The sequence below is a fragment of the Oryctolagus cuniculus genome, chromosome 4 (assembly GCF_964237555.1).
Source record: "Oryctolagus cuniculus chromosome 4, mOryCun1.1, whole genome shotgun sequence".
Taxonomy (NCBI): domain Eukaryota; kingdom Metazoa; phylum Chordata; class Mammalia; order Lagomorpha; family Leporidae; genus Oryctolagus; species Oryctolagus cuniculus.
In genome coordinates, this window is record NC_091435.1 from 76,369,631 (window position 1) to 76,383,459 (window position 13,829).

At 37.5% G+C, this 13,829-nt stretch overlaps 1 protein-coding gene across 7 annotated transcripts in view; it reads right to left on the reverse strand.

Moving 5' to 3' along the window:
* GSK3B (glycogen synthase kinase 3 beta) overlaps window positions 1-13,829 on the reverse strand; it is a 218,602-nt gene that overhangs the window by 37,261 nt on the left and 167,512 nt on the right. For 5 of the 7 annotated variants that reach the window (XM_002716660.5, XM_008266875.4, XM_070072185.1 and 2 more), the window contains 2 exons: window positions 5,688-5,726; window positions 2,888-3,074 (listed from right to left, as the gene is read on the reverse strand). In XM_002716660.5, coding sequence (XP_002716706.1) covers window positions 2,888-3,074; window positions 5,688-5,726 — 226 coding nt within the window. The remainder of the gene's footprint in view (window positions 1-2,887; window positions 3,075-5,687; window positions 5,727-13,829) is intronic. The other 2 variants (XM_002716661.5, XM_070072184.1) reach the window with 1 other exon arrangement.

Genomic DNA, 13,829 nt, shown 5'->3' on the forward strand with positions numbered 1-13,829 from the left:
GATACTGAGGTCTTTATATTAAGTCCAAATCCAAATAGCCCTGGAATTTGCTGCTACTATTGAAAAGTTTGCTATCTGTAGAAAGAACATATGCTTACTCCTTGCTTTATGAGATAGTCTTGAAGTATTTTTAGACATTTATCATTTATCAAGGAGTACCTTAAGTCTTCCCTTTTCCAGGCTCTACATTAATTCTGCTTCTCTGAATACCCTACCCACTATTCACTAATATTTTTTTTAAAGATTTATTTATTTTATTTGAAAGGTAGAATTAGAGAGAGAGTAAGTAAGAGAGAGATCTTCCATTTGCTGGCTCACTCCCCAAATGGCCACAATGGCAAGAGCTGAGGAGCCTCTTCAGGGTCTTCCATGTGGGTGCAGGGGCCCAAGTATTTGGGCCATTTTCCAAAGCTTTCGCAGGCACATTAGCAGGGAGCTGCATCAGAAGTGGAGCAGCCGGGACTCGAACTGGCACCCATATGGGAAGCTGGCACTGCAGGTTGGGGCTTAACCGACTATGCCACAGTGCTGGCACCTCACTAATTTTTTTTTTTTTTTTGACAGGCAGAATGGACAGTGAGAGAGAGAGAGACAGAGAGAAAGGTCTTCCTTTGCCGTTGGTTCACCCTCCAACGGCCGCTGCGGCCAGCGCACCACGCCGATCTGAAGGCAGGAGCCAGGTACTTATCCTGGTCTCCCATGGGGTGCAGGGCCCAAGCACTTGGGCCATCCTCCGCTGCACACCCGGGCCACAGCAGAGAGCTGGCCTGGAAGAGGGGCAACCGGGACAGAATCCGGCACCCCGACCAGGACTAGAACCCGGTGTGCCGGCGCCGCAAGGCGGAGGATTAGCCTAGTGAGCCGCAGTGCTGGCCAACCTCACTAATATTCTTAAAATGGTGTAAATACTACTCAAAACAACATTCAAAAAGGTTTCTGATCATCTTTAAATAGAATTAATGGTCCCAGGGTTTCTGGAATTTTTTAAAAAGGTAGGTAACATCAGCATTGATAATGGTTATATAATATTGATAATTAGACTGGCACTGTGGTGTAGTGGGTAAAGCTGCTGCCTGCAGTGCCCGCATCCCATGTGGGCGCCGGTTCAAGTCCTGGCTGCTTCACTTCCGATCCAGATCCAGCTCTGTGCTATGGCCTGGGAAAGCAGAAGATGGCCCAAGTCCTTAGGCCCCTACACCTTCGTAGGAGACCTGGAAGAAGCTCCTGGCTTCAGGGCAGCACAGCTCCAGCCATTGCAGTCTACTGGGGAGTGAACCAGTGGACCACAGAAGACTTCTCTCTGCCTTCTCCTTCTCTCTGTAACTCTTTCAAATAAATAAATAAAAATCTTTAAAAAATTTATAGTCAACTAAGCTATTCAAGTTTATTTTATTATCAACTCAGATCTTTTACATAAACTGTGTCATTCATCTCTCTACTAAATTTTAGAAAAAATTAAGTATGGAGAAAACATTCACCTCGGATTAAAGGAAATGCATTGCTTTCTTGGAGACAGAACGTTTTCCATCTAGTCTGTTTACCAATCAACTAATACATCAATTTATTTTATCTGTCCTGAATTGTATACTTCTTATAGTCAGTTTAAGAAGATAATCACATCATCAAAGGCTGTTGTGACTGACTGAACAAATCACTTAGGATTTTAATCAAAGAGAAAGGAAATGAGAAGTGGTGCGGAAATGAGTATCACTAAATCTTTGAGAAACCATCAATGAATGCACAAAACTCCATTTTTCTTTCAATCTTTTCTCAGCAGTAGCAATGGTACCAAGTCCCAGAGGGATTTCTCTGTATATATCCCCTGTGAAATAGTTAGAAATGATTTATAGTTTTCCTCCTGTGTGTAAGATAACTCAATATAAGTCACTAAAATCACCGCTTTCATTCTCAGGTTTTAAAAAACTTGATACAGAGGCAGATGTTTGGTGCAGTGGGACACCGCTTGGGACACCCATACACTATACCAGAGTGCACAGTTTGAGTCCTGGTACTCCCACTTCCAATCAGCTACCCACTAATGCATCTGGGAAGGCAGATGATGGCCCAAGTACTTGGGTCCCTGCCACCCACATGGGTAACATGGATGGAGTTCTCTACTCCTAGCTTCATCCTGGCCCAACCTCAGCTGTTGTAGGCATTTGGGGAATGAATCTGCAGATGGAAGATATTCTTTTTCTCTGCCTTTCAAATGAAATGGAAGTAAATAAAAATTCAAACTCAACAGTTAAAATTTAAATTATTAGTGTTATTAGTGGTAAATACCACTCAGTGAAATCTTTGTGATTTTATAATCTATCAAAACTAGAGAAGCTATGCCTATTAGAAAAAATCTTACTTGCCACTGTTTTCTGAAAACCATGTGAGTAGTGGTCTGATAATTTAGAGAGGAAGCTTCCTACATCCATGAATACTTAATATGTCCAATATTTTCCTCCATAGATTTTAATGGAATTTTGTTTTGCACCTAGTAACTTCTACAGAAATGGTCAAAGAACAAAGTGTTGGCCGGCACTGTGGCTCACTAGGCTAATCCTCCGCCTGTGGCGTCGGCATCCCGGGTTCTAGTCCCGGTTGGGGTGCCGGTTCTGTGCGGTTGCTCCTCTTCCAGTCCAGCTCTCTGCTGTGGCCCGGGAAGGCAATGGAGGATGGCTCAAGTCCTTGAGCCCTGCACCCGCATGGGAGACCCGGAGGAAGCACCTGACCCCTGGCTTCGGATCAGCACAGCGCACTGGCCATAGCGGCCATTTGGGGGGTGAACCAACAGACCGAAGACCTTTCTCTCTGTCTCTCTCTCACTGTCTAACTCTGCCTGTCAAAAATAAAATAAAATAAAATAAAAATAAAAGAACAAAGTGTTTGGAATTACCTTGAGTGGTGAAGTTGAAGAGTGCAGGTGTGTCTCGCCCATTTGGTAGTTTGACATTTGGGTCCCGTAATTCATCAAAAAATGAATGTGCACAAGCTTCCAGTGGTGTCAGTCGGGCAGTTGGTGTGTACTCCAGCAGACGGCTACACAGTGCAATTGCCTCTGGTGGAGTTCGGGGTCGGAAGACCTGTAGTACAAAATAAAGGAGGGAACAATTAATGTTTTATTATAAGAATGTATGTAAATAACTCAGTATTTAGTTAATTCCCACCATGTACAAAAACATGGTTACATTTGGGAAAGGAATCTTCCAGAATGAAAAGAGTTAACTGCTTATGACTCACCACACTGGGGTGAACTGCTAGTTAAAGACTATATAAGAAAAGCTCAGTGAGTAGTCTACATATGCTAGTCATGAAGCAGGACAATCAAACATGCATACAAAATATGACAGGCATATGAGAAAGGCTGGGTTCTAGAGGCAAGCACAACTAGAAGAGTAGAAAAAATTTTAAAGTTCGACAGCTGTGGTAGTAAATATAAGATTGCCTCTTTTGCATTATTTTTAGCAGAACAATTATTGATAATGGATGGAACTATTCAAATTCGGCAATCAGAAAAAAAGAAAAACACTGTCATTCAAAGTCAATAAATGCTAATGAGGTGGTATTTTCTTCTCAGTAACAGAACCTATCTTAATTTGAACAAATTCTTTAGTATCGAGAATTTGACAAAATGTCTGACACTGTTTTCTGAAGCAACTATTATCATGAATGTGGCCAGATTATTCTCATTAGAATGACAGTACTAGAATTTTAATCAGGGAGAGAAAAAGGTAGTCTTCATTAAGAGCCATTAAATCACAGAAAAAGTCAACTGAAGGCTATATTGAAATAAAATATAATTAATATTCTTAAAGGAATACATAGCTTTATACTCATTTATGTGTTAATACTTGTATATATATAAAACCACAAAATAAACTCCATTCTAAATTATGGCTAAAGAATAGAACCAGAGGGAAAGAATCAGAAATCACCAAAAACAGATGAACAAAAAGCCTTTGAAACTAAAGAAAAAGAAAACATACAGTCCTTGATAGGAAGAACATATAACCAAATAAAAGGTGTGGTGGTGGAGGTAGACAGACATAAAGAGAAGCAGACATGTGTAAGGAAATGAGGGAAGTAGACTCACCAGCAAGGAAAGGACATGCAGACTGTGACAAGGCATGGTGGAGCCTGGGAGGTTAGGTTTCCTAATGAGAATGGCTCTGTAATATCTGACTAGTTGCTTAAGCTGACTGAAGATAAGAGAACTAGTTACAACTACAGAGTTCATTAGAGCTTCAAAAGCCTTTATATAAGCACTTTCTACAATGAAAATGCTCTTTATTGTATTATACTTTCACATATATTCTATTACTGTAAAATATATTTTCTGAAAATGAAGACAGTAGCATTTTGGGAATTTATTTCAGAACCTTAGAAGGCCTCAATTTATTGGCTATGTTAGAAAGCCACTGTGAGGGCAAAACCTGCCTTATCTTGATATTTTTAAATACGCTGGCTTGCTTCAGTCAAGCAAACTTTTTGTATTACTTGAAATATTTAGCTCTTCCGCTGTCCTTGGTCATTTTTCCCTTTTCTTGCTCCCAAGGTCCACAATCAAATCCAGAATGCAAAAAGAATATAAATCAGTGAAAAACTCAGAAAAGTTGTCACAAAAATATTACACACTACTGACATATTTTATCCCTGAGGCCAGTTTGCATCTTTTTGATATGGATTTACTTTGCTAGCTAGCAAAAATGCTTTTGCACCAATATGGTATCACATAAGCAGAATTAAAAGTAGTACCAAAGGTAAAAATAAAGTCTTGCTAATGTTCAACTGTAGGATATCTGAATGGCTAGTTACTTCAAATTAAAAAATTTCATGTTATATTAATAAAGACTTTGTGTTAAAGATTTTAATAAACCAGTGTTATAAGCTTATTTCTGATTTTTTTCTGTTAAAAGTCATTTATATCTTTTTGGTATTTTTCTAGCTATAAGTGACCATCCATATTGGTACTAAGACATACATTAGCTTATTTTGTCAGAGATCTTAACTCATGGAATCAGAGTTAAAAACAATAAAAAAAAATCATTTCAAGAGCCTACATTAAAAAAAATCAAGATTTAACCTGCCTTTACAAAAAGTATCCGCTGTTACTTTAAACCCTTTGAGAGATTCTTGATGAGAAAAGCCTTGGTTCAGTATTCTGTGGACAAAGGTTAAGTGGAAAATTATGTGGGGTCAAAACCCAGTATCTCCCAGAGTTTAGATTTCTGACCATAATACAGGGTGTGGTAGAATGCAATTTACAATATTACAGGCCAAAGTAGAAATACCGTTATGTCTAAAACAGAAACTAAGAACTACTGAAATTTGGCTTTTGATTAAGAAGTTTTGGCTTCCATGTCATTCCTTACTCACTGAAATTGCTTAACACCCAGAATCTGGTTTCATGAATCTTCATCAATATTTAATCTGGTAAGAATAATGTTAAAAGCCTATAATTCCTAAACTTCAGTCTAGATATTTATGAATGAATCACCTGGGAGACTGACAATCTAAATACACCATAAGCAAAACCTGTTCCACACAAGGAATGAAAACAGAAATCACAGGTACCTAAGATGTTTTTAGTACTACATTTCAACAATGAACAATTGTTCAGCATTTCAGAAAAATTTTTCCCCCGAGTTTTATAGACCTGCCCTGAAATTTTGGGAAAGAAAAAATTAAGTACATACCCGCACTCCTGAGGTGAAACGTCCTGTTCCTGACGAATCCTAAAGATGATAATTCAGTGAAATAATCCAAACAGGGGAAGTCAATCCAAAAGAGAATAGTACAGCAAGGAAAAATATATCCAATGTTATAAGAAATCCATGGTGTGGGGGGGACATAGAAATGTTTATACAGTTATAAACTTTAAACATCAGTCTCCACAGTAGCAAGTCCAAGTTTTAAAAATTATTTCACCACAGTGTATGCCAAAAATTTTTGATTGTGCAATGGTGAGGCACAGTAAAGAAACATTTTTAATTTTAATTTATTATGTTCCAATGCCAGTGTGTTTATTAAAAAAATACAAAACCAAAAAAAGTTAAATCAAAATGAAATCTAGAAGTAAAGTTCCCAAAGTAAAGTGGTCTTCTATGACCTGGATTCATCATCCATAGATATGGCTGGGAGGGGGCACATTTGCTTGTTTTTAAAGGTTTAAGTTCTCAATATGCTAATTTTTATTAATGTGTTCCAGTTATACAGTATAAACATTTTTTGCTAAATTATTAGTGATGAGAGGAAAGTAATATATATAGTTAATCTATATTACTATAGATTTTAAGCCAGATATTTTCAATTTGTGTGAGCTAAGAAGGATCAGGCCACCGCGGATTATTCTTCATTTTGGATTGACTTCCCTGCTAAAAGATGTTCAATTGCTGACATTCTCTTTATCTTAGAACTCTTCAGGAAATTGACATTATCACCTCAGGAGTGCGGGTATAAACTTACTTTTTCTATTGTGGGCATTGCCTCCTCATACCCTTGCACCCATTACTTAGGAAAAATAAATATAGAACACTCTTTTTTGGAAAAACTCAATGAAAATATAATTCTACATCTTTGAGCACTACAAATTCAACACAGTTCCATCTGCAAATATGCCCAATTCACCCACCAAAAGCTAAACAAAAATATATACAATGAACAATACAACTAAGGGACAGTCACAGTTACAGGTGACATGCATAGTAATGTATACCAACACCTAGGCACAACGGAGCCAAATAAGCAAGGGAGGTGGTAGGGTCTATTATGTCTAGGTATTGAGAACAAAAAATGGCTGAACTCACCAGTAGCTGTGAACTCCCTTGACTATTCTAGGAGAATTTAACATTCTTTTAGGATAGTTTCCAGTGGGGGAATTAAATATTTTACAAAAATAAATAATCCGCGGATTACTTTTAGTCTGCAGACTAAAATTTAGTACACGGATTAAAATCCGGCCCATAAGAATAAAAATCTCAAAACACAACCAGGTAGACAAAAATAGAAAGCCAGACTAAAAGAACTGAGAGCACAAAGTAAGACTCAACTGGGCCAACTAACAATTAGTACGCAGACTAAATATGGCCAGCCAAGTATGCAGCAAGGCCATGGAGATTCCCAAACGCCCCTTTAAAAACTAAGTAAATAAATAAAAACAAAACAAAACAAAACAGAACAGAATTGAACAAAACAAAAGAAAAGAAAGAAAAAGGAAAAATTGAAAAGAACCAAAACACTGACATGAACTTTTAAAGTGATTCGAATACTACCTCACCTATGCAGCAACTCATTTTCTTAAATTGAAACGAGTCACGACTATCATCACACATACTAGTTCATAGAAGAAACTAACGGAGATAATTTAGTTTTTCAAAAAGAAAGTCTCTGTGGTATTGAACAAATGCAACCAAATCCTTAAGTGAAGAGTTATTCAAAACAAGCTTGCATTTGGAAAACAAAAATAACAAGCAATTTTCCCTCTACATGTCCTAGAATAGACTTAGATCATCAAATTTCAACCTGGAGCTAACTGTTATGACTGAATCTCAAGTCCTTTAAAATGGACATTTATAAACAATCACACTTCTCACAGCATCAGCTTGCAGCAACTCTACTGTATTAAGTAGCCAACCAGGGCAATACAAAAAAATGTCCTTTTAATGGCCATGCATAGTAATTGATCTAATGAAACATAGAACAAATAATGGGCCTCTTCCAGTTATTCCTTGCCAGTTTTCATTATGATAGATGTGCAACACTAGCAGTATTTTTCAGACATATACAAAACATAAGCACAGTTTTAAAACCTGACAAACCATGAGTACTCTAGAGAGCAACATCAATACTGGCAATTTATAAACCTAAATACATGGTTAAATGTGAAGCAATGCCATGGCTCTGTTTGAAAAGCTGATTATGTTGGCTAAATAAGACATTGAGTCTCCGTAAGCACTTATACATAGCACATAGTTCAATACTCAGTGTACACTATGTTTTAAAACATTCTTTGGTGATGCTTTTAAACATCGATCTAACGATGTGCTGACATGCAAGGTAATCTAATTCATTCTAAAAGCTGTCAAAAATGATTACCATAGGCTAAGTCAACTTTCAGAGTCCATGAGCTTCGAGGTTAGCATCTAATTAGCGTATGCAAAAATACAGCTCAAATCTACTGAGTAGATTTCAGTAGATTTTCTCTAGTCTTTTGAGATATCAGTTCCTAAATTCAGGCAAAGTAGGTTGAGCATAAGAAATATCAACAACCCTTTCCTTAGCTATAACAGATCTAGTATTTGTGAATTTCACTTGCACTAATGAAAAGGCTGAGTTTTTCTGAGGTATACTGCATGTAAGAAAAATCATACACAAGGGCACTCCAAAAAGTTCATGCAAAATGGAATTAAAAGAGCAGTTTATTTTGGTGCAAATAATTTTTGAAAAACATGCTTAAATTTTCATGAATACATTTTCGATGAGCTTTCTGAAGATGACTTATATGTACTGATTTTATATTTTTTGCACCAAAATAAGCTTATCCTTAATTCTATTTTTCTATGTATTTTGTGAAATATTCACATGAGTAGATAACAGCATTTACTATGAAATGAAATTTCTCCCTCCAATATCATTCATTGATGAAACAGAACAGTGGGCCCACACAGAAGTATGATTTACCCAAATGTACACTTACCCAATTTAATCTTTCATTGTTCACAAAATAGTTACTGTAGTGAGGCTGGTCTTCCGAAAAATACAGGAATATTTCCTTTTCATCTATACCTCCCCATCTTGAAAGATTCACCTAGGCTTCAACAATTACTAATCTTTTTTACACCTAAGCAAATCCTAATTCTCCTTCAATAGCCTATGTCTATCACCTTGAAAGATGATTTCATTTTTTCCTTCACCACTTTCACTAATGGTATGCCTCCTAAGACCTACAGCACGTGGAACACCTCTTGAGACTTAGAGTACACAATCAAGTATACATGTATGGTTATACCCATATATTACCTGACATTATTTAATATTTATGTCAACTGAACTTTTCAACTGTAAATTTTTCATGGACAAGGACTATATAATTTACTTCCTTTTGCATTCTCTATAATACTCAGCAAGTACTGGTTACATAGAAGACACAGGATATAAAGAAGAAATTATAAATTAAAAATAGATGCTGTCTGCTTTTGTCTTCCACCCCAATTCCATCCACTGCCCCTCTATAAGTGTTCTTTAAACTCATGACTTAGTATTCTTCCTTTTTTACATTATTCCTTTCACATACGGATTAGTCACCCTAGAAGCTGGATTTTTTTTTTTTTAAAAAGATTTATTTATTTATTTGAAAGGCAGAGTCGCAGAGAATGAGAGACAGAGACAGCGACAGAGAGAGACCTTCCATCCACACAAATGGCTGCAATAGTTGGGGGTGGGCAAGGCCAGGAGCCTCGAGCCTCCATACAGGTCTCCCATGTGGATGGCAGGAGCTCAAGCAAGGGCCATCCTCTGCTGCTTTTCCCAGGTACATTGGCAGGGAGCTGGATGGAAAGTGGAACAGCTGGTACTTGAACCAGTATGAGAAGAACCCACATGAGATAATGGTGTCACATGCAGCAGCTTAACCCTGTGTCACAATGCTGGCCCCAGGAGCTGGATTTTAATGTGTACAGTTTCCATCAAAGAAATTGTAATATATTGTTGAACTCTTTATTTAGTATAGAGTTGGTCTTCTGTGAATAAAGTTAATTGAAAATGGATATTAGTGGAGAATGGGACTAGGAATGGGAGAGGGAGGAGGAGGGGTGGGAGGGCAAGTATGGTAAGAAGAATCACTGTATTTCTAAAGTTGTACTTATGAAATGCATGAAGTTTGCATTCCTTAAATAAAAGGCTTCTTTGGGTAGCATAAAAAGAAAAGTCAATTCACATGGAAATTAGAAAATGAGAATTGATTATTCTAAAAACATGAGGGTAAAAATTTCAGGAGAGAAGATAGTATGAATATACAAATGAGATAAGTAATGATGGATCAGTAGTGTTCAGGGGAGAGGGAGATGAATAATATAAAGCCTGACTTATTATAAGTAACAGAATAAAATAGACAAAGTGTGATCCTAGGAGCTAACAGAAATCCCCAATATTTATTTAAAGATTTATTTATTTATTTGAAAGGCAAAGTTACAGACAGGCAGAGGCAGAGAGAGAGGGAGAGAGAGGTCTTCCATCCGCTGCTTCACTCCCCAAACGGCTGCAATGGCCAGAGCTGTGCTAATCCGAAACCAGGAGCCAGGAGCCTCCTCTGGGTCTCCCACGTGGGTGCAATAGCCCAAGGACTTGGGTCATCTTCCACTGCCTTCCCAGGCCATAGCAGAGAGCTGGATCAAAGTGGAGAGGCCAGGACTCAATATGGAATGCTGGCACTGCAGGTGGCGGTTTTACTTACTAAGCCACAGCACTGCCCCCCCCCCCCAATATGGTTTTATGTTTTCTGGGATTTGAGTAAATAAAATGAGAGAGAGACCAGAAAAGGTAGATGGACCAGAACAATGTGGCAGCAGTTTTTGTTTTGTGTTTTCTGGGTCTCTCTGAAGGCATTCCTGGTAAAATGCTGAATAATATTTGGAATATGTAAGTTTATTAGTTCTGAAAAATCTTGCATTGAGAGGAAGAAAAAGTTAAGATTATGAATAAAGTCTCAAAAAGAAGGAAGGATAGGAAGGTTTTTGGGTTTAGCACAGAGAATTATAACTTCTTCAAATTGAAATTACCACTTTGATAGCAAAAATGACCTCAGAACTCTCTTTACTGTGTTACCCAGCTAGACACACTAGTGTTCATTCACATGGGAGCACATTGATAGTGTTCTAAGAAATCAAGTATGCAAAAACTGATTTTTGTGGACAATGCTTGCTAGGAAATTACCCAACAACCAATGGACCCTTATAATCTACAGACATATGCCTATTAAGTATTAAAGTACTACATATGCCAAAAACTTGGTAACAGATATTTAAGGTAATTCATATCCATATTATCATTATGAAACAGAAATTAAGAACTGCTATAAAACAAAGCATGAATTAGCAGTAGATCATACTGGAGTTACAAGAGTTAAGTGGTGGGAATAATCACAGAGAACTTGGACAATGAGAAAATATTTATGGCAGAAGTGAGATTTCAGGTCTTGAGGAAGGTTAAGAGTTGGTAAAAAAAAAAAAAGAGGATTCTAAGTGGGAGAAAAAAGATGCTAGCAAAAAGTAGAAATAAATGTGGCTTCTCTGAGGAACAATTAGAAGGCAGTCTTAATCAGGCAGAAAATTAAGCATGACTGTATGGTTCCTTCAGTGAGTCACAAACTGCACAACATTCCCACACACAACTAACACATTAAAAAGCCCTAGTATAATTGCAAGAGATCGAGGGCCTTTAGAAAGGGTAACAGTATCAGTTATTCAAAACTGGGTAAACACTCACACATCTACTATAATATAACCATTTTAGAAATCCCTGATTTATCCTTAACTTGGAACTATACTTTTAAATTGATTGCTTAACATAAATGTTTCAGGATGATGGAAACTGGACAATTTGGGAAAGAGACTAGGTTGAAGCAACTAGATACTTTAGGGAAAGTTAAGATCAGGAAGAACTACATTACCCATATTCCTGACAAGCAAAAGTAGGAAAGATCAAGAACAGAGTGACTGAATTATGTGTCATCCAAACTGGGACATTTTTGAGAGTAAAGTGGGAAATAATTGGTAATTACACTGGATAAGTACAAATCAGGATATATGACAAACATTTCCATATTATACCAAATTTTCCTAAAAGCTGTGAGGAATAAGAAAAGAATTTTAAACAGCAGTGACAGTACCACATGTGCTTTTAAGAAAGCTAATTTTGTGGCTGGTGCTGTGGTGCAGTGGGTTAAAACCCCAGGCTGCAGAGCTGGCATCCCATATGGGTGTCAGTTCGAGTCCTGGCTGTTCCATGTTTAACCCAGCTCCCTGCTAACGTGCCTGGGAAAGCAGCCTAAGTTGGCCCAAGTGCCTGGGCCTCTGCAACAACATGGGAGAGCTCCCGACTCCTGTTTTCGGCTTGGCTCAGCTCTGGCTGTTGTGGTCATTGGGAGAGTGAACCAGTGGATAGAAGACCCCTCTCTGTCTCTACCACTCTCTGTAACTCTTTCAAATAAATAAAACTATTATATAATGGTCTAAACTAAGGTTAGGGTAGTGGAGACAGAAGAGGACAAATCAGAGAACTACATGGAGGTAGAAATTTCACATTTATTTAGATCTAAAATAATTCTTTATATTTATATCACAGTTACATTTTCAAAAGAACCATGAGAAAAAGTACAGCAGAAAATCAGCACATTAACGAGATAAAAGCTAAGGCATAAACACTAGCAGCAATGTAAACTAGATCTTCCCTTCATCGTACAGCCTGTCAGTTGCAGAATTTAAGCTTCCTTTTTGTCTTCTGGTCAGCCTATGACTCTATTTAATTCTCAGTCTACTTTTGTATCATTTTATTTTGCTTTGCATCTGGTTTTCCTTCTCTGAAGTATTATAGCATACACCAATGCTAAGATCTTTATGTTCCCACTCCCAATAGTGGTCCTTGTTTTAAAACATTAGCAGCACCAGGGCTGGCACTGTGGTGCAGCAGGTTAAGTAGCCTCTTGCAATACTGGCATCCCATATCAGAGAGCCGATTTGAGTCTCTGCTGCTCCACTTCTGATTCATCTCCCTGCTATGTGTTTGGGAAACCAGTGGAGGATGGCACAAGTAATTGGGTCCCTGCCACCCATTTGGAAGACCAGGATGGATTCATTCCTGACTCTTGGCTTCAGCCTGGTTCAGTCCTGGATGTTAAGACCATTTAGGGGAATGAACCAGTGGATGGAAGATCTCTCTCTTCACTTTTTCAAATAAATAAAATACATCTTAAAAACAAAAACATTAATATCCATTTCTTTCCCACCTAACATTAAAAGTCTATTTATTAATTAGGCTGCACTGGTTATTATGTAATAGTCAAGGGCAATTTACTGGATTTTTAAATCCTCAAGATTCCTGCCATACACTACACAGGAGTATCTCAGTGTCTGTTTTCCTGGTATCTTTCTTACATACTTCTATCCCCTCACCTCAATATTTCCATGAAAGATACTTTATTTCTCTCTACTTTTTTGAGAAAAGTTCCTGATCCTCTGGATACAGCTGTACTATGCTGAACACAGGAACCCAGGGTTCCCATCCCCATAACTTCAGGAAATGTGACTGAAGTGGATCCTAATCAAAGACAACAAATGAAAGTAAGCAATTCTTGTTTCTACACTTGTACTTACCTGCCCTCCAAGGGCAACAAGCTTTCTTCTTTAAAGAACATTAGGTATGATTTTTAAATGATTCTGTTGCCTGCCTAGCACAAAGCAGCAATTCTTAGTGGGGGTTAGGAGGAAAGGGGACTGAATTCCCTCTAGGAATTTTAAAGTTTTTATCTTCATTCTTATAATAATTTACCTACAAAAAAATCAACATAAGCATATTCTAGATCATCTAGATGACAGAGTAGAATCATGGAAATTCTGTGTTTCACTTGGGATATGTGTACTAATCAGAAATTACCATAAATCTACTTATTAAATAATGCATTTATACAAAGCAAAAACCAAATTATGTCAAGGGACACAATTTGAATGAATAGTTGACAGTAATTTTCACACACACATACACACACACAAGGTGGGAGAATAGAGTCATTATTTTTCACATGGTACAAGAATGGAAACTTAAAATAAAGGGCTTTGTATAGATTA